The sequence below is a fragment of the Peromyscus eremicus genome, chromosome 13 (genome assembly GCF_949786415.1).
Source record: "Peromyscus eremicus chromosome 13, PerEre_H2_v1, whole genome shotgun sequence".
Classification (NCBI taxonomy): domain Eukaryota; kingdom Metazoa; phylum Chordata; class Mammalia; order Rodentia; family Cricetidae; genus Peromyscus; species Peromyscus eremicus.
In genome coordinates, this window is record NC_081429.1 from 20,783,422 (window position 1) to 20,808,150 (window position 24,729).

The following is a 24,729-nucleotide window of genomic DNA, read 5'->3' on the forward strand; positions in this document are numbered from 1 at the left end:
AGGGTCGGCCCAGGTACATCACAGTGCAGGGGAGAGAGGATACCACATCCAGGGCATTCGGGGCAACGTCGTCTGAACACAGCAGGTCACAAGGAACGTCAGTGGGCAGTAGAAGCAGTACTGTTGCTTGCTCATGCCAAGCCGGTTTCCTGTGAAACTGACCGAGCATCCTTCATAAAAGCACCTGTTTCATGGTCAAGGCAACCGAGCAAAACTCAGTCGAGTTTCTATGACAACCCAGAGGCCAAACAAACAAGTGAGTAAAAAACAGCCAATCAGCTGCAAAGAAACCCAGGTGAGTAGACATAAGCCACCCTCTGGGCACACATTTCTCTGTGAGTATGTTACCTGAATTTGGGGATCAGCAGGCACAGCTGACTGGCAGCTTAGAGAAGGTCCCCCGGCCTGCACTTTATAAAAGTCTGTGCCCTCACCAGGTGGTGGTGGCGGCGGCGCACGCCTTTAATCCCAGCACTTGGGAGGCAGAGGCAGGTAGATCTCTGTGAGTTCAAGGCCAACCTGGTCTACAGAGAGAGTTCTAGGATAGCCATGGTTACACAGTGAAACTCTGTAACTGTGTGTCATGTCACAGGTGTGTGGGTTCACGAGGGTCCATCAAATGAAGACTCAGAAGCATCTTAAGAATAAATATAGCCTTTTATGACCGCAGGGGGGTTCAGCCTCGAAGGACTGAAGCACTTTCCTTTCGCCTAGGGCATTTTTATTTACTCTCTATTTACAGTTTAGCCAGTTAATTTCAGTACCTTCAAAGCAACCCCAAAGGAGCTCCCGGAGACCAAATGCCAAGTGCAAATTACTTGATTTATCAGGTACCTCGGTTTTCCAGGTTTCCTGGACCAAGTTTTGCCTAGGCCTTTGATCCTTGGGGGACTCTCTGATCCTTGACTCTCAGACAAGATTCACATAGGGCGATAAGAGAGACAAAAGGTAAGAGAAACAAAAGGCGTGGTTAACCAGAGGAAGGACTAGAGCTAGGGGCTACGCTTCAGAGTCAGGCCAGGTGCTGCTCAGCAGGAATGCCACCACAAAACCCTCTCCTGACAAACCAGAAGAAAAAAAAAGTCTTTGCTCTTAACTTAGCAGCTGAAGAAGAGACATTTTAATGAGGTTAGCATTTGTAGGCCAGGAAATTATCCAATTCTTAAAATATTCTTTAAAATGCTTTAACCTAAAATTACTGGAACTTTAGATTGTTTTTGTTTTTCCAGACAAGGTTTCTCTGTGTAACAGTCCTGGTTGTCCTGGAATTCACTCTGTAGACCAGGCTAGCCTTAAATTCCCAGAGATCTTCCTTCCTCTGCCTCTCAAGGTCTGGGGTGTATGCCACCACTGCCTGGCTTGGAACTTCAGTTTTAAAGGGAAGACTTGTATAAGATGAATATTACCTGAGCACTGTATAAGAATCAGATAATGAAAATTAAGAATTATTCTTCCATTGGAGAAAGACAAGAAACAGAAGGCTTTTAGAGACAGACAAGGTCATTAAGCGAATTAACATAGAAACTGGTCAATGTAAAATAGTTTCTGGTCAACATGCTAGTCATTTGGGAAAAGGGAACCCCAAGTGGAGAAATGCCCCCACCAAGTTGGGCTGGGAGGGGGGCATTTTCTTGATTAATGATCGATGTGGGAGGGCCCAGCCCACTGTGGGTGGTGCTGCCCCTGGGCAGGTGGTTCTAGGCTGTATGAGAAAGCAGGCTGAATATCCAAACTTTCCACCCAGCCATATCCTGTACACCTTCTCCAGGGTCTAGTGAAGTGCATCTGCCTGACCCCTCAGAACCCTCCAGATCCAGCCCAGGTCCCAGATCCAGTGTCCCAGCTTAGTCTGGCCACACCTGCTTGCACTACAACCAATCTCTAGACCATGCACCTCCCATATTACATCCAACCTCTCCGCCCAGACAGATCTACCCTGACACTCCAGGTTTGGACCAAGAGGCACATCCTCCTCACCAGCCCAGTTCCCTCTAGCCACCTGGTTTAATTCCACTTAAGCCATTTCCAACCTCCAAGCCCAACCAACCAGCTCACACATCCTCTGTCCCAACCTGCTCTGTCCACATCAGACAGAGAACCCACAAAAGAAATCCACATGCCCAGATCTCATCAAAAAGCTACAAACAACATGAAAGATGGAGCCAGGGTCTCCCCGACAACCTACCAATCCTGTAGAGATATTCACCAACGAGAATTACTTAGATGAGACCCAGAACACAGAATTAGAAAGAACAATCCTAAACTCCATCAAAGAATTCAAGGAGTTTAAAGATGACACAGAGACAGCTCAGTGAAATCAGTACTTAGAATAAATGCCTGAGTGATGCCCAGGGAAACTCAAGCAAGGCTGATGGAAATGAAGACAACCCAGGACTTGAGAACAGAAGTCAATAAGGAGACAGAAACACTGAAGAGGACTCAAGCTGAAATGAAGATGGAACTGAAAAACCTAATCACTCAACTAGGAAACCCAAAGGAAAGCCCTACAAGCAGAAAAGAAGTAGAATATCTGAACCAAATTAGCAAGGAATATGAGAACCCAAGGGGCATACAGGAGCTATAAGGCATCATGAACAAACCAAACCTCCAAATCATAGGCATCAATGAGGAGGAAGAATCCCAAGTCAATGGCATAGACCAGGCCATCAACAAGATCATAGAAGACAATGTCCCCAACCAAAGGAAAGATATATTCATACAGATATACAACACCAACTAGACAAGACAAGACAGAAAATTCCCATGGTATAAGTAGACAGAATAAAGGAAGTGTCTGGAAAACTGCAAGAGAAAAAACACAAGTCGCATATAAGGGGAAATCTATCAGAATACTAGCTGGTTTCTCATTGGAAATTCTGAGAGGCAGAAGAGCCTGGAGCAGTCCAGCCAACCTAGGCTAACACACTCAGAAAAACTATCCACCACAGTTTAAGGAGAAAGAAAAACTTGCTATGATATAAATAGCCTAGAAAAAAAAAAAGGTATATCCAACAAACCAAACCTGAAACATATATAGGAAGCAATATTTCAGGTTGAAGAAAAATGAGCAAATCCAAGAGACTGTGGAAAGAAATACAAAGCCATAATCACTACCACTGAGAACACAAACAATACCACCCAAAATCAACAACACAATCACTGCAATTAACACACACATTTCAATAGAAACTTTAAATATTAATGGCCTCCATTCTCCAATCAAAAGAAACAGGTTGTCTTAGTTACTTTTCTATTGTGTGAAAAGACTTGATGACCAAGGCAACTCATAATGGAAGCATTTGCTGATATTTCCAGAGGGTTAGTCCATGACCATCATGACAGGAAGCACGGACGCAGGAAGGTAAGCAGGGCACTAAAGAAAAAGCTGAGGGCTTACATTCCGATCTGCAGGCAGAAAACCGAAAGAGAGCAAGACTAGGCCCAGCATGGGCATTTGAAACCTCAAAGCCCACCCCAGTGACACACCGCCTCCAACGAGGCCACACCTCCTAATCCTTCCTACACAGTTCCACCAACTGGAAACCCAACATTCAAATATATGGGCTGATAGGGGCCATTCTCATTCAGAACACCACACAGACAGAATGGATCAAGAAACAAAATCTGTTGTCTACAAGTAATGTATAACTGGGCCAAGGAAGAAATCAAGAAAGAAATAAAAAAAAAATTCTGGGATGAAATTAAAATGAAAACACCACCCAACAAAACCTCCGGGACACAATGAAAACAGTCGGTTGCCAGAGTGGGGACTGGAGTGGGGGAGCAATGGAGGGAGGAACAGCAGGGTACAGTGATCTGATAGGGTAAATGGGAACAATGGGGGGGGTCTAACTAGAGAGGGGTGAGGAAGGAGGGCATAAAATAACAGTAGATATGTCTGAAAAAGTTATAACGGAATCATACTTTTAACTACTTACCTAAAAAAGCTATAAAACATTTAAATCGGTATAAAAATATACATAATAGTCTAAATGAAATTTTTCCATCTGATCTGACAAGGACCATCTACCAAAACCAGGCATGAGAAGCCCTCTTTGGAGTTGGTGGTCAGGGTTGTTTATGAGACTCCCAACATACTACAGGCTATCGCTCTTGCCTTTGGTTGCCCACCCCCCAGGTGAAAACGAAGTCCCATCGCTGAAGACATCATGCACTTCAGAAACAGGACCCAGAGGCCCCCGAGTCGAAACTGATCTGAAAGCCTCCTCCTGGAGGACTAGCTTTCATGATACCAAAAGGTGCCATGTAAGCTTCCAAAGAAGGGAGGCAGCCAACAGGCCCACCTAACTAAAATACCTAGAAACCACAAGAGCCAGAATGGCATGCTAACTCTGTGAGTACAGTAGTAGTGCACTGTGGAGCCCACAAAAGCTTCCTAGTGAGATCTGACCTTGCTTTACCCAGCAGGGCTGCATCAGGGGATGGCTTGACCACATGCATGGTCACCAGGTACCTGGGATGGTCTGCACTTGGCTGTGCTGGGGAGAGGTCATTTGTTCCACTCCTTGGCATTCCTTTAAAAAGCCCTTTAGTAGACACAGGAGAGGCTGGTAGGTTTTGACCCAGGCCCTCCTGAGCTATCCTGTGTTTCTTTCTTTCTTTCTTTTTTTTTTTTTTTTTTTCTTTTTCCCCCGGCACAGGGTTTCTCTGTGTAGTTTTGGTGCCTGTCCTGGATCTCACTCTGTAGACCAGGCTGGTCTCAAACTCACAGAGATCTGCCTGCCTCTGCCTCCCGCAGAGGATCAAAGGTGTGCGCCACCACCGCCTGGCTCCTATCTTGTGTTTCTGTCTCTCTCCTCTATATTTCTATCTACATACTTCTCACTTCTCTCTCCTCAAGAGTACCCTGGGGGAAAAAGAGGGAGCTGGTCTCCCCCAGTGTACATCCTTTGTCAATAACCAACAGCTGTCTAATTGGACTTAAGACCCACTCAAGGAAAGGGAAATCAAGTCTTGTCCCAGAAACCCAGCCACCTATCCAGGGCTAGAGAAGTAATGGATCTTGGAGGAGAACCTACTGTTGAGGGCTGGGTTGATCCACGGCTTTCCCTGAGACCCTGATATTCGAGAAAGAACACAGCTCCTCCTCTAAAACCAGAAATATGCTTGGCAGAGACGGTAATGGCCTGAGGCCAAGGCCTTGAGGGGGCTTCGGCTTCAGATCCTGAGAACCCAACTCTTCCCACAGTGTGGGGCTGTGGGTATCAGTCCCAAGGCCTCTGTGTGCTCGGACTGCAATGCTTTTGAGATACCCTGCCTGCCCTTGTGCGACATCGCCTGATAAGCTTCCTGTTGACTTCATTCCATTGTACGGCAGCTTCTGCTGACTTTGTCCCATTTCTTACTCCTGAAAATAGTATATAAGATGCTGTACTCCTTAATAAGCTTGCTTGGCATAAGACACAGCTTATGTAAGACCTCCTGATGCCAAACTTTCCTACATTCTTTTTTATCTTCTCATCTCCTGGCCACCTCCCACTTAGGACTCTGTCACTGAAGAATAACCTACTGGCCCAGGTCAACTTACAACTACCACGGTTATAAACCAGCATAATTCCTAACGACAATCTTAACATTTGTGCTTACACCCACAGATAAGTGTAGTCCTCACCCCTCATCACGGAAACATCTCTTTATAACAGATGGAGATCAGTACAGAAGACCACAACTAATCAAAATACAGAGGCTAGCTCCATTTTGTCCCTAGAAAGCCAGAAGCAGCGTGTACTTACCCGCTCCTGGCCAGCGGTGTCCCAGATGAGGAATTTGTGAAGTTCATTTCCACAAGGCACAGTTTTGGTCATAAAAGATGCCCTGAAAAGAAAGTCAACCCCCTGCATTATCAAACCTCAACAGAAACTCATGAACTCAAGTTAAATGTTAAGCCTCAAGAAGACCCCAAGAATTCTTGCCCCCTTGGAAGCAGAAATGAGGGCTGTGCTGCTATAAATAAAATAGTCTACATTTTATGTAATCCGGCTGGAGTTACAAAACAAAAAAGAATGTGTGGGCTGGAGGGATGGCTTAGTGGTTAAGAGCATTGGCTGCTCTTGCAGAGGACCCAAGTTTGGTTCCCAGAACTTACATGGCAGCTCACAGCCCTCTCTAACTCCAGTTCTAGGAATTCCAATACTTTCTTCTGGCTTCCTCAGATACCACATGCACGTGGTGTGTATACACACATGCAGACAAAATACAGATACCCATAAAATAAACATAAAACCTTTAAATGAAAATGCATTCAGAAACATAGTCAACTGTCCTAGAATAATATTCTCTAGATATGAGAGAACTGTTAAATATCCAATCTTAGATATTAAAGTCATATTCTTATAACAAGTGAAAGAAAAATGTCTTATTTTATAGCTTTAAGACTTTGGCATCAAAACAGTCTAAACAGAAAGCTGTCTTAACATATTCCCTGTGCTGACATGAATTCAATACTAGTAGCAAGTACCAAAAAATATATACAAATCTCAACCAGTCTGCCTAGATTTAGGGATTGTCTTAGTTAAGGTTTCTACTGCTGCAAGGAAACACCATGACCAAAAAGCCAGTTGGAAAGGAAAGGGTTTATTTCACTTCCACTTCCACATCACTGTTCATCACTGAAGGAAGTCAGGACAAGAATTCAAACGGGGCAGGAACCTGGAGGCAGGAGCTGATGCAGAGGCCATGGAGAGGGGTACTGCTTACTGACTTGTTCTCATGGCTTGCTCAATCTGCTTTCTTACAGAACCCAGGACCACCAGCCCAGGGATGGCCCCACCCACCATGGGCTGCGCCCCCACCCAACATCAATTACTAATTTTAAAAGAATGCCCTATGGTCTTGTCTACAGCCCAGTCTTGTGGAGGCATTTTCTCAACTGAGATTCCTTTCTCTCAAATGGCTTTAGCCTGTGTCAACGTGACATAAAACTATCCAGCACAGGGATAAACAACAAAACACTTTCATGCTTCTATTAAAAAGGAAGCACTGTAAGGTATCAATAAATCATAAAACATTTGCTATTCTTTTTTTACCTCTTTTCTCTGAACAAGCATTTTCTTTGGGCTCATGAAAGGTGTAAAAATCAAATACACAGAATATTTAATGTCCTTTCTTCTGTGCACTAAAGTTTCCCATTCATTAAGTAAGCATTGCCAGCACCCTGTCAACCTTATGAGAAGCTCCTGAGCTGACTAAGAGACATCCACATCCACCTGTGTGGATTCTGCCAAAGATGCTGTGGTAGTTTGAATATAACTGCCCCCATAAGTTCATAGGGAGTGGCACTATGGGGAGGTGTAGCCTTGTTGGAGAAGGTGTGGCCTTGTTAGAGGAGGTGTGTCACTGTGGAAGTGGACTTTGAGGTCTCCTATGCTAAAGTTCAGCGTGCAGTTCACTTCCTGTTGCCTTTGGATCAAGACGTAGGACTCTCAGCATCTTCTCCAGCACCATGTCTGCCTGCATGCCCCGCCCTGGTGATAACGGACTAAACTTCTGAAACTGTAAGCCACCTTATTAAATGTTTTCCTTTATAAGAGTAGCCGTGGTCATAGTGTCTCTTCACAGCACTAGAAACCCCAAGACAGAAGTTTAGTCTGGATGATATCATAAGGTAGCAAGCAGATAAGTGTAGGATGAGAGTCATTCCATAAGTCAACTGATGTGGGTGCTTCAAATATCACGAAAAACAAAATAAAGGGCCAAGAGATGTTTCTAGAATCTAAATTAAAAGAAAAGAGAAAACAGCTGAATCAGAGCCTTGGCTATATTTTGGAGCTGGGGAAAGAGTTTTAAAGATGGTTTTAAGAACATTTAGAGGAACTGAGATTGTGGTGTATGGTATGTAATATTCATCGTGAATATTCACTGGCATGAATGAGGTCCTGTGCTCAATTCTCAGTACTGCAAAAATGAAAATCAAAACTAACGACAATTAGACACATCGGGAATTGGACTACGTGTGAGGTACCATCACTGAATCAAGGTAACTTTTGAGGTGTCATAACAATGTTCTTCTTCTTAAATGACACAGTCTACAGTTTGGGAGGGCACAGCTCAGGGAGTCTTGCCCATACTCTCTATGGCCCATCGTGGTCCAGCACAGAGCTCAACAGTGCCCTCGGGGCTCATCACAGCACTATTTATTCCACCTCTGGTTCTCCTAAGAATAAGAAGCTAATTGCAGAAACCTCAAGTGAGTCCCTATAATTCCACACCCACCACCAACATATACGCTCACACCAAAGGTTAACATCTGACCCATTTCCTTCTTAAAAGACTTAAACAAGACCTTCCAGACTACCGATAAAAGCAAATAGATTTAAAAATGGACCCTTACTCTTTTCCATTAAGCAATGTGTATACCTCACACACACACACACAAAAAAAAAGAAAATTCAAGAAATAAAAATTAAGAAGGAAATAAAAATCAACCCCCAGTTCAGCACCTAGCCATGGCTACTGCTAATAAGTCCTTCCTCGACTGTTTTTATACCAACTCTTAGCTGGAAAATGATTGTGCTCTATATAATGTTAGGTTTTCCCCTTTCTACTCTATGAGCCTTTCTTTTTCGATGAACACCGATCAATCTCACTGTCTAAAAGGACTTGATGTTGCACGCCATGACATGAGTCAATTCAGGGTTCTGTGGCAGATGCTGTGACCTTATATGACTGTTTCCACAGACTTAATTCTTTTCTATCTTCTTTTTCATTTATTTATTTACTTGTGGGGTGATTTCTGGGGTTGAGCACAGGGTTTCAACTATAATCGCTAACCACCTGCTCTATCACTAGGCTGTACCTTCCTTCCTACCCCCTTGTCTTTTAAAAAATTTTTTTTTTGTTTTTTGGTTTTTTTGGGGGGGCGGGGTTTGGAGACAGGGTTTCTCTGTGTAGCTTTGCGCCTGTCCTGGAACTCACTCTGTAGCCCAGGCTAGCCTCAAACTCACAGAGATCCGCCTGCCTCTGCCTCCTGAGTGCTGGGATTAAAGGCGTGCACCACCACCACCCGGCTTAATTTTAATTTTTATTTATTTATTTTTGTTTGAGACAGAGTCTTACTATATAACCCAGGACAGCTTTGAACTACTTATGCAGCCAAGGCTGGCCTTAAATTCATAATCCTCCTGCCTTAACCTCTTAAATGCTAGGATCATGGGTAGATGCCATCATGTGCAGCTTTAGACGTAATTATTAAAAATCAAGCTCCACGTTTGATACACATGCCAAACTCAGGCTATACCAACCTATACACATATAACTATGAGATGGTACTCTCCACAACGGTTTTCCACCTTCCAAATTTTCCGTTACAATAGGTAGAAAATGACATCTCCTCTTTATTCTCACTACACTCTACTGTTCACATAGTTCACCCAATTTCAAACATCCCTCCTGGAGGGAGTGGGGAGGCTCATAAGACTCAGAAAGGAAGGTAAAACCAGAAGTCTCAGGAAGTAAAGAAAACTCAGAAGACCCAGCATGCTCCTAAAACTTACAAGATTCACAGAGCAGGCTGGGAAGATGGCTCAGGCAGAGTACAGGTGTGTGCCACCGAGCCTCAACACCTGAGTTTGACCCCCAGGACCTACAGGGTGGAAGGAAAGAATCCACTCCCTCAGGTTGTCCTCTGACCTCCACGTGTACACTGTGGCATGCATGCAAACATCACCCTCCCCCAATAAATACTCTTTTATAATGTAATAAAACCAGGTTCACAAGGCAGCAACTGCTGTGGAAAACAGACTCCTACTCACAGAGCTGCCGCATGCACGGTCACGTGTGCAGGCTGTGTAGGATGCTCTAGGGATGCAGCTTTCATGCCTGGACAGGGCCCACAGACAGCCGCCTTTGAATCACTTGTGTTTCATAATCTGCGTGACTACCAGTATGAGTCACTGAGGTGACGTGGGTTAATGCTTCTGAATCATCATTTCTGATGATGATGATGATGTCCTTTTACAGATGTGATTTCAGTAGGAAGAACAGGGTAGGCTTTGAGAACAAAGTCCCTTGGTGTGTCATCCGTCTGTCTGGTTGGTTTTGGTGGTGCTGGGATCAAACCCACGCTATACAAGTGCTGTCGTACTGAAGCCACACCCCCAGCTCTGCCTGGCTAGGCCTGAGTCGAGTCTGCAGCTCTGTAACCACCTATGTGCTCCGACCTGTGGAAACCACCACAATTAACTCTTGGGTCAGGGATATGAACTGAAACGTCCACAAGATCGGGCAGGTAACATAATCCAGCAAGGCCGATAAGGCGAGAAAATTATACTGACAAAAATAACAGTAATAGTAAGTCATAGGAAATCCCGAAGCTTGAGAATCTATCGCCCCGTAGCATGTGCCTGGTTCTGGCTGGCCAGGAGGTGGCCAAACCCCACCACTCTGCATCCATGTATCTCTCAAGAAAGGCCAGAAGCACAAAGTCTCTGTTCTTCAAAATCGGCTGTGGTGGAGAGACACCTAAGGGAGCAGGGGAACGCACCTGGGTGTGTCTGTGAGAGCATTTCCAGAAACTACTAGATCCTGAGGACTCTGACTTGATGAACAGATTAATCCTTTGAAGGGCTAATAATAGGATAACATTAATGAAAAGTAGGAAGAGAGGTCTAGGTAGAGGGAGCTGGTCACTAAGGGCACGTTCTCAGATGCTATATCTTGTCCTAACCTCTTTCTGGATTTTCTCTTTCCCTGTTTCTTGGCCACTACAAAGTGAACAGCAGCTCCCCTCCACTCTGTGCTTCTGCTACCATGGTGTTCTGTGCAACGGACGAAGCCAGGCAGCCATGGACTGAACCCTCTGCGAGCGTAAGCCACGCTCCCCTCCTTCTCTGTTTTCTCGGCTATTCGGCACTGGCTGAAAATTTTGAAAGTGCCAGGGCTGGAGAGATGGCTCAGCGGTTAAGAGCACTAACTGCTCTTCCAGAGGTCCTGAGTTCAATTCCCAGCACCCACATGGCAGCTCACAACTGTCTGTAACTCCAGTTCCAGGGGATCTGATACCTTCACACCAATGCACATAAAATAAAGTTAAATAAATTTAAAAAAAATTTTTTTTGAAAGTGCCATAAAAGCTAAACAAAACGAGTCCTCGGGCCAGAATTCTGGCTCAGTGAGTTAACATGCTTTGGGGTAGGTAATCTATCAAGCTTTTGGAAATTAGGAATTCCATTTCCGTCATCCTCCAATAAGTCTATGTTTCACTTAGGAAGTATTCCTGGTAGCCTTATTTTTTCCTAAAACTGGAGCTTAGAAACATCTTCCCCAAAGTTCCAAAAGAGAAAATTTGAGTGCGAGTTAACTGTGTCAGGAAAAGCCTTGGATACTCTTAAGCACACAGGAGAGCTGAGTCTTCCTGACACCAGAAGACAGTGAGGCGCAAAGGAGGCAGGAAGCAGAGCAGCTCCCATAAGGCATCACAACCATCAAAAACTGTGTTGTCACAGCAAACTTAAGCCATGGGGGGAGGGGGACTGCTCAGCATTAGATTATTCCAGAAAAGGAAAAATAACTCATTCCACATAAACCTTGGATTTCCCCACTCTCTAGTGGTCAACTTTTCTGGGGATTAAAACCAGGCAATCTAGCCACCCAGCAGGAGCTGGCAATGCACAGCATCTCCATCTGGAGATAAAGGCAACCTGCTTTTCAGATCCACGGTCTCATGGATAGTCAAGAAAATGGTCTTGTCCTTCAAAAGGAAGAAGGTTGGCAAGAAAAAAAAATTAACAAGACTAGCCCTAAATTTCTGGTGTTGAGATCAGTTCTCATTGGTGGAGTTAGAAACGTTTGCCCTAAAAAGACTTGATGTCAAAAGAGACACACACTGTCTGTCACTTACCCAATGGTGGGGCTGATGTTGTGGTCAAAGTGGTCCTGGACAAACCGGCATACGATGCTTGATTTCCCAACCCCCGTGTCCTAGAAGAGAATGAAAGCATTAGCCATGAAAATCTGCCAACTGTGACCTGAAATGAACATATGACAAGGGGGCACAGTGACGGAACTTCAGGAGCAGAGGAGGACGTCTGCCATTTCCTACTAGAACATTCTATAACGTAAATGTTTCTTTCCTAAAAAGAAAACGAGCATGGTAAAAGCACATTTAGAAACACATCTCACATGCATGCAGCAATTAGCATGTTCATAATACACACGATTCCAGGGTTGGAGTACGGAGGAAGGGTCTAGAGAAGACGCTTGGCATCCTGCCACGTTGTTAGAAAGCGAGCTGAGGTTTCTTCAAAGTCACATTGTCAGGTTAATCTGCCTCTCTAGGGAACACCACGGAAGACTTCTAAATTCCAGTTTCTACATTTCCAACATCTTAGAATTTGATGACTGGATATAAACCTCCGCTTTTGCTGAATCCTATAAAGGTCTCATCTCAGCCCTTTCTTGACTAAACAAGTCTTTAAAGCTGGTCAAGACAGGGATCCCTTACACAAGGGAAATCCAGCACAGACATGTGTCTCTATTTCCTGTCCAAACCCTTGTGAATCGGTTTGGGGAACAACAGACACAAATTCACAAAGGCGAAGCCCAGACAGTTGATACCAGCAGAGTCTGGAGAGACGACTCACGCCTGAGAAACGCAGGAGGCAGCAAATCATTTCCTGCCTGAGACAGAAAACAGCAGGCAGTGGAGAGCAAGCCTGGAATAGGTGTCACGGGAAGGCACTCTAGAAAGCAAGAGAGGGCTACTTTTTAGGAAGCCAGGAGTTAAGACATCAGGCAAGCGTAGGAAGGAAGAGGCTACATAAGCTTAGGCAGAAGCCCCCTTTGGGTAGAGGGGGAAGCCCCACATATATAGACACCAGGATCTCCCCATGAAAGGGCATTGTGTACTCCAGCTAACAACCCCCAGAGCTTTCAAGGCACTACAGACTGAACCTCTGAAGCTAGGAGACAAAATACACCTTCCCTGCTTTAAGCTGCCCGTCACAAGTGTTTTTCCCTAGAAATAAAAAGCTGACTAACCCAGATACCTTAGAGATATATAAGGGATATATTTGGTTCTCGTGTGGTCGAGATGTGACCTTCTTTCTTCATCTCCTTGTTTATTTATTCATTTATTTGTTATGAGACGGTGTCTCTAGCCAGAGCTAGCCTCAAGCTCCCTAAGTAGATAAGGATGACCTTGAACTGACCTTCCCATCTCCACTTCTCCAAGTGCTAGGATTGCAGGGCTGATGCATCCCCAAGCCTTGCTTTTACCTCCCTAGAGATCAAACCCAAGGCTCTGAGCACTTCTCACACTCTGCTCTGACCAACCGAGTCACATTCCCTACTCCTTAAAGGAGTCATTTTTGGTTTTGTTTTGTTTTGTTTTGTTTTGTTTTGTTTTTTGAGACAGGGTTTCTCTGTGTAGCTTTTGTTGTCCTGGAACTCACTCTATAGACCAAACTGGCCTCGCAAGGCATGTGCCACCACCTCCTGGCTTAAAGGTGTGATTTTAAAAGCCCAAAGTTTGAGGCTGGTGAGATGGCTTGGTCGTTAATAGCACTTGCTGCTCTTGCAGAAGACCCAAGCAAGGTTCAGTTCCAAGCACCAACACAACAGCTCACAACCATCTGTAATTCCAGTTCCAGGGGATCCGACACCCTCTTCTGGCCTACACAGGCATTGCACACACTCATGGTGCACATAAAATACACGTGGGCAAAACACTCATACTTTTTTTAAGTATTCTGATCAAGGGGCCGATGAGATGACTCAGACAGGGTGCATGCATCAAGCCTGAGGAACCAAGTTTAATTCCCAGGACACACATGGTAGAAGAGAACCCCCTCAAATCGTCCTCTGACATACGGGTGGGCTTGCTGCTCTAGCTCACCAGAAAAGCTGGTGTTTCACCTGGACCATCTGTACAAGGCAAGGAGTGGACTTAACACTTGTAAGATGGTTAGCAGTTTCACCGTGAAGGGTATTTTGAGGGCTGGCCTTCAGGCAGGCTCTGCTGCGCTGATTTGTGGACTTGGGGCATGGAGTCAGAGCAGAGGCCCCGGGCCTCTGAATGTGTGCTCCCCGGGTGAGCATCACATCTGAGAGGATGCAGTATCTGTCATGGCTGGTGCATGGCAGGGGCGGAGACACCACAACACCCCGAGAGTCAGACCAGAGAGTACAAGAAAAGGAAGACCTCAGGCCAGGAGAACGATGGGCATTTCCAGGAGGTAGTTTTAGGGTAGAGAGTGGGGTGAGCTTGGGTGTGATCTGAAAACATGGGGATTGGGGGAGACGAACAGGCCAGAGAGAAAGAGAGAATATGAACTGATTTTAAAAAAGTACGTTAAGACTTTAATCAATGCCTGCTGCCTTTGGCCTACACTCTCCCATGGATTCTGGCCCAGGTTCCTCACCAGCCTCCCAGTGACAGCTCATTTGTCTCTTCAGCTGTTTTAAGCCCTTCCTACAGCTGAACTCCTTCATCCATGCCTCCCCCAGAGAAACGGAAACTAAACAGCTGCAATACCCTGCCCTGCCCTGCCCTGCCCTGCCCAGGAAGGCACAGAAAACACCCCATGCTGCAAGCATTCCTCCAGGAAGCAACTGTGTCCCGGAAGCTGCCACACAGGCAGAGTGGGGACCTCACCCTGTCTGTACCCATACCCGTTCCTTTTTTTTTTTTTTTTTTTCATCATGGTTTATGCTCTAAGAATTCTTTCTCAGGGATCTTCCATCAATGTACTCATTCTTCACTCATCCAATAAGCATTCCCCAAGCCCTGCCTTCTCTGTGCCAACACAGAGGATAAGAGATATCAGTACCTCCCTGGCTTGCAGACTCCATTGGTGGGAGATGGTAGGATACCCTTCCTTGTCTGCAGGGGTCCCAAAGAAATTCTGGGTGCACAGCAGAGAGTGTCTGCTCACTCAGAGGCGCCCACCCATGTCAACCCCAGCACCTAGGGTCCTGGGACAGACTCTCCACCTGGCAGTGACAGATACTGCATCCTCTCAGATGTGATGCTCACCCAGGGAGCACACATTCAGAGGCCCGGGGCCTCTGCTCTGACTCCATGCCCCAAGTCCACAAATCAGCGCAGCAGAGCCTGCCTGAAGGCCAGCCCTCAAAATACCCTTCACGGTGAAACTGCTAACCATCTTACAAGTGTTAAGTCCACTCCTTGCCTTGTACAGATGGCTCACCAGAAAAGCTGGCGAAACACCAGCTTTTCTGGTGAGCTAGGGCAGCAAGCCCACTCAAATGTAACTGGATACCTGTCAAATGTACATTTTGTCTTGTCTTACTTTCACGGTTTGATTCAATATCTACCGCTTATACATATCACAGGCAAGATACAACAAAATACACTGATTTGGCTAGAAAACAGGATATTTTGTAAAGAATAGGGCCAAGAAATGTCTCTGAGTGGTGACGGGTGGAGAAGCAGCTGAGCCTCTGGGATCGGTGGCTGTCTTCAGGAAGCTGTTGTTCCACCGATGACCACAAGGGGAACACAGGTTCACCTGCTGGCTGAAGAGCCCCGAATACCCTCTAGGACTTCCTTTTCCTGCCAGAATCTGACTGGGATGGACCTACAGAAACAACTGGACCCGCATTCACGGAGGAAAAGACTAGTGAGTCATGACTGCTACACATGGAAACAGAAGCAGAAAGCAAGAAAAACAAAGCCAGCTGATTTAAAAAGGAAAAAAAAAATCCATTAAAAAAGACAGAGAACACAAATGATGGAAAACTCAATGTTTGGAAAAGAATGACACCAGCAAAGGAACCACTGATGCAGCAGAAAAAAAAAAAAAAAAAAAAAAAGACAGAGAAATCTCAGCACTCCTGAGACAGAGTTCAAGACTAGCCTGGTCTACAGAGCAAGTTACGGGACAGCTAGAGCTACACAGAGAGACTCTGTCTCAAAAAAAAGAAAAAGAAAAGAAAAGAAAGGAAAGAAAAAAAACCTGGCTGCCCCCCAGTTTAAAGGCCACTATACTTTTAGTGAGCTTATGGTAATGGAAACTTGTCTATGGGTAGTTTTTCCATTCTGTATTTTGAGACTATCACAGCCCATCTTGTCTAATCCACTGGTTTTGCAAAAGCGGAAGCTCGTGTGACCTCCTTAAGGTCACACAGCAAGGCGGTTGGGAAAGTCAGAAGCACATGCCCCGTGCTCCAAGTCCCTGTCAAACCTTCCTGGCGGCTCCTATGAGGTTAAATCAATCCTTCAGCCAAGTGCAAATTTCTTCAAAAGGAAAACTGGAAGCTCAGTCGTCAGACCTTCCAAGTACACTGATCGCCTCCTTTGCGGTCTCACTTTGCACAGCTCAAGTTACTCAGCATGTTATGAAGACGGGGCTACTGTTTGATCGGGATGAGTGGAGACACAGTCCCTACTGCTGGAGAGACAGCAGAAGAAAATCAAATCTGACTCCACAAGCCAGGGGGAGAGTTGAGTAAAATCTACCCTGGGGTAGACAGAATGCAATTCACCCACAACATACATATGCCTCATTTACACTGGGGCCATGTCTTGATGAAACTATCATTGCTCAAAAGAATCTTCAGTGAAAAATTCATGAATACATTAATAATCAATATGTAATCTATAATTATTATCAATTGCATAAACCTAACTTAGTGAAGAGTGCAGCTTAGTGACATTACCCTAAATATGCTCCAAGCACTTACATTAGCCGGCAGCAGGCAAAATCTCCTAACACAAGCTATTTTATAATAAAATACTATCTCCTGTACAGCGGAAAACAGAAAGGCTGTGTGGTTATACTTTTACGTGGAGGTAAAACTCTAAGTCAAACCATCACGAGTTGGGAGCTGTCTGTACACTAGAGAAGTGATTCAGGTCACCATGTCCCCTTTGGGAGTACCTGGGAATTCGAGTAGCCCTCTGGTCTCAGAATCATACAGCGAGGAATTCTGCATTAATTACTCTATTGCCATTCCCTGAGTATATATGTGGACTCCAGCCTTTCATACTTATAGGAAGTGTTAGTCACAGGGGACACAGGCACCCGGCCCTGCATTTCACTTCAGCCCCTAGCAGTCCTTGGTGAAGAGAAGGAAGATGGTATTATTGTCTGCAGTCCCCACATCAGGAAACCGCTCTGAGACTTAGCATGGACTCTGAATAATTCTCTCACTAGCAAAGCAAGTCCAGACTCAGACGTGGTATCATTTCAGCCAGTGCTCTGTCACCACAAACTTGTTCATCCATCTATGCAGGGATACACTATGCGGGCAACAGTGTACCAGGGCAGGGGGTGGAGAAATTACATCCTGGTTCTCATAGTGAGGACATCTAACACATCAGACTTGAATGGGACTGAGCAACCAAGGCAGGGATGGGATACTGATCAGCTGGAGTGATCGTGGCTGGCTTCCCATGGAGCCTTTGTGAGCTAATCACTTGAAACTAGGCTGCAAATTACTATTATTTCCCACTTTGCCACTGGACTACAGCGCTCTGCAGGGGAAATGGATCCACTTGCACCATTAGCCCATAGGAAAACTGACTCTAATTTCAAAGACAACTTCAACCAAACTAGACCTAACTTGCAAGTCTTTAGAAGGAGCTGAATTTCCCAGGACTGGAAGATCTTCATGAAACAAAGGCCTAGTCAATTTGGACTCTAGGATCATACTGCCAATATCATATCGGAGCAGGGATAAGTAGAATAAATAAACTGACAATGAAGAAAAAAGTGTATTTGCTGACCACATATAAAATCCTAGGCACCAGGGGCTGGAGAGATGGCTCAGAGGTTAAGAGCACTGGCTGCTCTTCCAGAGGTCCGGAGTTCAATTCCCAGCACCCACATGGTAGCTCACAACCATCTGTAACAAGATCTTGTGCCCTCTTCTGGTATGCAGACATAATGTAGGCAAAATACTGTATACATAATAAATAAATAAATCTTTAAAAAAAAAATCCTAGGCACCAAGCTAAACAGTTTATACGAAAAAGGATCAGCTAGCATCTCTTAAGCATGGTGTGTGTATTTGTGAGCCAGTGTGTGCACGATATATATACATATATATATGTATATATATACACACAGGTGTACACGCATATACATGTGTGGTGCTTGAGATGGAAGCCAGGACCCCAAGAACTACCCATTGAGATACACCCTTGGACCCTAAATATTACTTTGACCTTATAAAAGACTCTATTCTGGGGCTCAAGGTATTTCTATTAAGGAGAGAGAGAGAGAGAGAGAGAGAGAGAGAGAGAGAGAGAGAGAGAGACTCATTGCACATATCTAGCTCTTTATTCACTTTTCTGATTTTCATTTTGAATTCCTTTGACTCACCTTCTCGTTCCTCCTACGGATACACCTAACAGGATGAGGGACCCACATATAATTTCCAAATATCAATTTTTTTCATTGTATATTTTTACTTTGATCCATTTTTATGGACTCCAGGGGCTTGGTTTGCTTTTATCTTTGAGACAGGGTCTCACTATGTAGCCCAGGATGGCTCTAATCACGATTCTTCTGCCTCAGCCTCACAAGTACGGGGACTTCAGTTGTGCGCCTCCCTGCCCAGGATCCCACTGTCTCTCTCTTACTCCTCAGATAACTGAAGGAAAGAACGCAGGCAATCTTGAATGAGGGAGAAGAGGAAGTTTAATTCCTTCACTTCCTGTTTTTCTTAGAATAGCCCCCACAGCATCCGGTCATTTTCAGAGAGCAGTTTGTCGCAATGTGCAAACTCTGTGTAGCTAAACAGAAACTTCAGCTAACCCAGTGAGTCTTTGCAAGTATTTCGTGTTAAAAATAAATAAATAAAATAACACAGATTTTCCTTTGGGGGCTGTATGCCAAAGGAACCAAACATTCCTTCGTGAATTTTCCTTTCTTCGCACGCTCTTGACTGAGCAAGACAAGTCACCCAGCAAATGGCCAAAAAATAAAGAAAAAAAATAAATTAAAAAAAAAAAAAAAGCCTCAAGCCTCCATTCCCAGAGGGAATCCTTGATCATACAGACACCAAGGTCTAAACTACAGGCTTCTACTGTTACATAGTTTGGTGATGGGGTTTTGTTGGTCTTACTGTTTTTCAAAATAGCTTTTATTTCTCCTGAGTTGCAGAGACAGCAAAAGGCTGAGCACAGTTGTGGTGGGCAGTTTACAAAATGACTCCCAGTGGTCTCCAATGCTGGAACTCCCAGCGCATAGCTTGACTAATGACTCACTCCTCAGAATACAGCAACAGTGTTGCCTGTCACTTCTGAGGACAGTGACGGCCTGCTTCCCCACGCTCCCCTTAACCCTGTCACTGGCACTTGCTCATCCTAATGGAGCAAGCTGCCACCCAAGGACCAAGAGATAGGGAACTGAGAGAGGCCCCAGCACAGACCTGCTGTAAGCTACAGGGGACCCCATTCTGTCAGCCACCTCAGGTGGAATGTAGAAGCAGAACCTGCCCACGTCCATCCCGGCTTGACTGTGGTCCCAGCTGACACTGGATTGCAACTTTGTGAGAGATCCTGAACAGGAAAGCCCATAATTCATGCACAGGTTCCTGACCCACAATAACTGTGAGGAAACAAGAATAGGTTTTGCACCATTAAGTGGAGGGGCAATTTGTTACACAGCAGTGTGTAATTAATGCAGCTACAAGAGGACCTCTATGAAGTACCAACTCCGTCCACCAGGATGCATGTTTAACTCATGCAGCCACCTCGGGGAAAGGGGGGTCAGACCCATTTGACTAATTAGGGGACTGAAGGGTAGCGAGTTGGCAGTGTGGGAGAGGCTGGCATACAATGGAGGAGGAGGGCACCACCACAGAGGACTTAGGAGATGCTGCTCTGTGAACAATTATTTTGAATACTCCACAGGAGTCTGCTCTTTGGACTATGAGAAAAGAAAACTATGGCATTGCTTATCTAACAAAATCTCCTCAGGATGATTTCACTCTAGTGGCACACCTAAAGTCAACAAATGAAGTGAGTATGCATGACGAGCCACCCCATAAACAGTAATTCAGTGCAAGAGTAAGTCTTGAGAGGAGATACCAGAGCCATAGATCGAAAGCAGAGAAACTGACCTCGGAACCTGCTTTGAGTAGGCATTAACACAGTTCCCTGAGAACCGCTACACTTTTATTAAGTGCCTTTTTATGTCAGCAGAAAACTCTCCTTCATTTGATATCATTCCCATACACTGTGACTCAGCAGGGCATCCAACTCCAAGCCACCAGGCCTCTCCTCCCTCCGCAAGCCCTTGGTCGGGACCTTGAGGACACATTTGAGAGGAAACAGGCATGTTCTTCCACCCAGCAGACGAGCCATGAGCAGGATTGCTGGTGTGTGACTGAGGAGATGGTGCTCCTTCCTCATCCCGGGGCTTCAGGTCACCCTAGTAATACCCCGCAGAAGATGCTTTCCCCCTAGACCCGGAAGGACTTTGGGGAAAGCACTGAACAATGGAGTCTTGGACAAAGAGGCAAGACAAGCAGTGTGTAAGGACGTGATACTAGGACCCAGCCTCTCTTCTCACGCACACTGACAGGCAAGCTACTGTTGGGGCTGGCAGGCTGGCTGATGCCCTGACATAGTATGTGGGGGTGCCACGTCTTGCTCCCCACGTCTTTCCCTGCCTTCTGCCTGAGAATCAGAGAGACTGGCCAAGCACTCTTGCTGTGAACCACCACCACCCCACTCCCGATGTATAAAAAGAGACTCCTTCCCCAGCCACACAGGCTCTGCTTCTCTTCAGAGATGCCACCATGCTGCCTGTCTCTGGTGCTGGGATCTAAACTCTCCTTGGAGCCCCTGCCATGCTGTTGCCCCTCTGTCTGTCTGTCTGTCTGTCTGTCTCTGTGTATGGCATTAGCAATTCTTCTGATAAACTCCTTCATCCATAGAAATATGTCTCAGTGTCCTCTTGAACCACCTGCCCTGTCCAAAACCTAATACAATAACCTACACATGTTCCTACCTGGTTCTTCCTGGGGCTGTGCCCACAGCAACTACCCTGGCTTGCTACTGCCCCCTCTCACCATGCCTTTCATACTGCTTACTTTCCTTGTTGTTACAGGTCTTGTTGACCAAATTTGTCACCTAAGGAAGGAAAAGTTTATTTGGCTCACAGTTTAAAGGTACTCTGTCATGGCCGGAAAGGCATGGCAGCAGGAACACTTGTGGCTAGGAGTGCAATGAATCCTGCTTGCTTCTAGTTCTACTGACCAGGGAAGCAGAGAGTCGACGAAAGTGAGCACAGGCTGTAAAGCGTCAAGGCCCACCCCCCAGCAGGTCCCACCTCCTAACGGCTCACCATTTCCCCCAGTGTACCGGCTAGAGACTAAACATCCAAACATATGATCCTGTGGAAGACACTTCACATTCCAAGCATAACACTTCCCCTCTCTTCCTTCTGAAGTAGACACAGCCTGTCAACTCACTCATGATTACACCAGAGTCTCGGTACCCCAAGACCCTGTGTGGCACTTTTCCCATTAGGAAAAATGAATGGCATTGCTGTTATTTACACCACTATGATAAAGAGGCAAAATTAAACTCCGTTCACACCCAGAGCACAGCTGCATATGGAGAGACCTGGCATCCTCTCCCCTTTCCCATCTCCACCTCAAGCAAACATGTGCCTCCTTAGTCCTTGGTCATGACATCCCTGGGATGTTAGACATAGACCTTAGGGTGTCTAATATCTACCACATCATACACATGAAAGCCTCTATGGGAGGGTGATTTTTTTTTCTGGCAAGATGATCCCTCATCTGACTATTAATATAATCTATGCCCTAAAAGTCACTTCCCCTACCTAGAGAAAAGTTGACATGTGAAGCCTGGCAAAGGTCACTACAGTCTGGTGTGGAGGGCTTGCCAATTTCAGTCATCCGCTTCTGCCAAAAGCATCAGACGTGATCACGTGACCATGCTTCGTGCTGGGGTGCTCATCTTGCACTGGGAGCCAAGGTCATGGTTTTGGAGGCACTCCTTCATCTGCCTTTAATTTAATCTGCAGAATTTAAGCTATACAAAGTTATGTGCACCATTCATCTGCCAGAAAATATTCCTGTCTACATTCAGTTTTATAAAAAAATGACTGGTATTATGAGAGAAAAAAAGATAATTGGATGGGCTCAGAAAGACAGTGGCCTGATCCAGGAGCGACATCTACATTTAGTTTTGGAGTGAAGGCTCTTGTCAATGCATTCTGTCCTCTCCCAGTTCTCTCCCAGGCAGGAAGACTGCAGTTAGATTGAGGCAACCTAGCCAGTTTACAGACAATGATTTGGTCAGATGTACCAAAGGAAGTCTGTTTCTTCACTCAGTGGTTTGGACAACTTCAGGGGCCAAGAAAGCTATTAGGGACCTTCCCCGAACTCAGCACATGTTTCTGCTCTGTCCCACTCTGATTGCCCCACCTGAACAGCGAATTTGGGAAGTTGGCCTCCTTAGCCATGAATCTGTCATCCACAAATACATGCTGAGGAATCTGTGCCCAGTGTCCTTCCTCCATGTATCCAAAACATGGATCAGTACCCCAGGAGGAGTTCTCAGAGTCCCAGCAAACGCCAAGCATTCAGGGTCCTTCCCTATGAACATGCCTTCCCGCTAAGTGGATCTAAATAGGAAACCATGTGGCTGTGAATGCCAGGGTCAGCCAGGGTGCACCCTGCCATTCTGCTGAGCACAGGAAGAAAGTGTGGAGCTTGAGGTTTTAAATTGCATTTCTTCTTCATGCTAGATCCCAAGTAGGGAATTTATGTTCCCTCCTCACCCACAGCTGGAATGCAGAGGCTGTGTGCATCCAGCTGCGTTCTGTTTTGGTCCTTCACAAAACCAGAGCACCCTTGGCCAGCAAATCTCTCTCTCTCTCTCTCTCTCTCTCTCTCTCTCTCTCTCTCTCTCTCTTTCTCTCTCTCCCCAAATATATCCCTCCCAACCTGCTCAGGTGAGGTTTGTTTGTCAGCTGGGGCTACAGTAATTCTACACCAGAGGGCTCAGTTTCCAGAGAGACAATAACACAGTGTGAAGAGAAGATGGAGACTGAGCCAGGACCACACCTGCAATCCCCTAGTACAGAGCCACAAAGACACAGCACACACACACACACACACACACACACACACACACACACACTCACACACACACACACACACTCACACGCACACACACACACACACACACGCACACACACACACACACAGTGGAGGGGAGAGGAAGAGAGGGAGACAGAGGCACTAGTCAGAGGGGACGGGACAGGCGCCTTTGCCCCAACCCCCACAGCTTCCCACAGAAATAAACGTGGCTTGTCTCAGCACAGCACACAGTGGTCAACTATGAATGGTACAGTAACGAATACCGGAATTACAGCCACTCTATTTCAGCTGGAAGGATCCAGATCTGGAGCTACTCTTGGGAAGGATTTTGTTACCGGTTTAACAGAAGCAGCAGAGAGAAAGCTGCGGTAAGGCCAAGATTCCGGGTGTCCCAGAGACACGCCTTTCAGGAAAGACTCTGCTAAAATTGGTATAGAAAACAAAAAGAAATTTTAAACAGACACACACACACACACACACACACACACACACACACACACACACTGTTCAAAGGTGCAGAATTCTGTGTAGTTAGAGCCTGGGCTCGGGGAGCAGACATCCAAGATTTAGATCTCTTCTCTGTACTTGGGTGCTCTGGTCTGTATAAACAGGCCAGAGTAATCCTCGTTCCATGGATTGTGTGGAGGGTAAATAGAACGTGTTGGCCAAGTCTCAGCAACTGCTTGTCGTGAGGGGGTGACCTCAGCCATTGAGAGGGACAAAGCTAATCTCCAGGTGCTCACTGGTAGGTAAAGGCAAGAGCTCCAGCATGTGTGAAGGGAAATCTGCCCTGGGCAACACTGCAGGACAGGTTTGTCTTAAAAATGACGCTGCATATGAGGGCAAGCACACAAGCATGAAACAGTTCCTCCAAAGACCCCCACAGACGACCTCCCAAAGTTGCCTTCACTGTCCATCCTCTGCTGCATCCAGTACTATTAGAACTCTGTGATCCTGCTCAGTGCATTCCTCCTGGTTTTTTGTTTCGAAATGTTACCAGACACATCTAGATGGAAGAATGAGCACAAATTCTGTAGCCTTCTCTCAGTTCCTATGTATATGTGTACATCTTGACACTAACATGTTTCTGGTCCCCGGACTTCAACTTACTGCAATTTAACATGACCATCACTTCTTAAACAACAACGACACATGCCCCTGGGTACTGAGTCATAGATAAGAGCCGGAAGCTCCAGGGTGCCAGTGCACAGCTGGAGACAGCATGTACTGTGCATTTCAACAACTAGAGGAAAGTATTTTGAAAGCACTCACCACAAAGAATTGGCAAATGTCCGTGGAGATGATTACGTTTAACTTCATCTAAACATTATGAAACGTACAAATGTATCAAACACGATTATGTTGCCCCCATTGATACACATGTAACTTCTAATTTGTATCAGTTACAATTTCATTTCTGTTTTTATTTTTCATTGCTATCATTGTATGTACGATGTTGCAGATACCACCTGTACATATGCCACTGTGTACCTGTATAGACATGCTGCTGTGCACCTGTTCCTGTCCAAGGACAACTTTGTGGAGATGGTCCTCTCCATCTACCTCTGTATGGGTTCTGGATCCAGCTAAGACGATCAGGTTTGTGTGGCAAGCCCTTTTAACCCATGAGCCAACTCAAGGACCTACACTTAAAATTTCAAA

At 45.6% G+C, this 24,729-nt stretch overlaps 1 protein-coding gene and 1 non-coding gene across 2 annotated transcripts in view; one reads left to right on the forward strand and one right to left on the reverse strand.

Annotated features, from left to right (window-relative positions):
* The window catches only part of Rab31 (RAB31, member RAS oncogene family), a 129,582-nt gene that overhangs the window by 68,192 nt on the left and 36,661 nt on the right, over positions 1-24,729 (reverse strand). Inside the window, exons 2-3 of the mRNA XM_059278262.1 lie at positions 11,858-11,937; positions 5,754-5,835 (exon numbers count right to left, since the gene is read on the reverse strand). Of these exons, the coding sequence (XP_059134245.1) occupies positions 5,754-5,835; positions 11,858-11,937 (162 nt within the window). The remainder of the gene's footprint in view (positions 1-5,753; positions 5,836-11,857; positions 11,938-24,729) is intronic.
* Positions 15,702-15,766, forward strand: LOC131923767 (small nucleolar RNA SNORD42). The gene has a single exon (XR_009382697.1). It is a non-coding gene; the product is annotated as a small nucleolar RNA SNORD42 (small nucleolar RNA).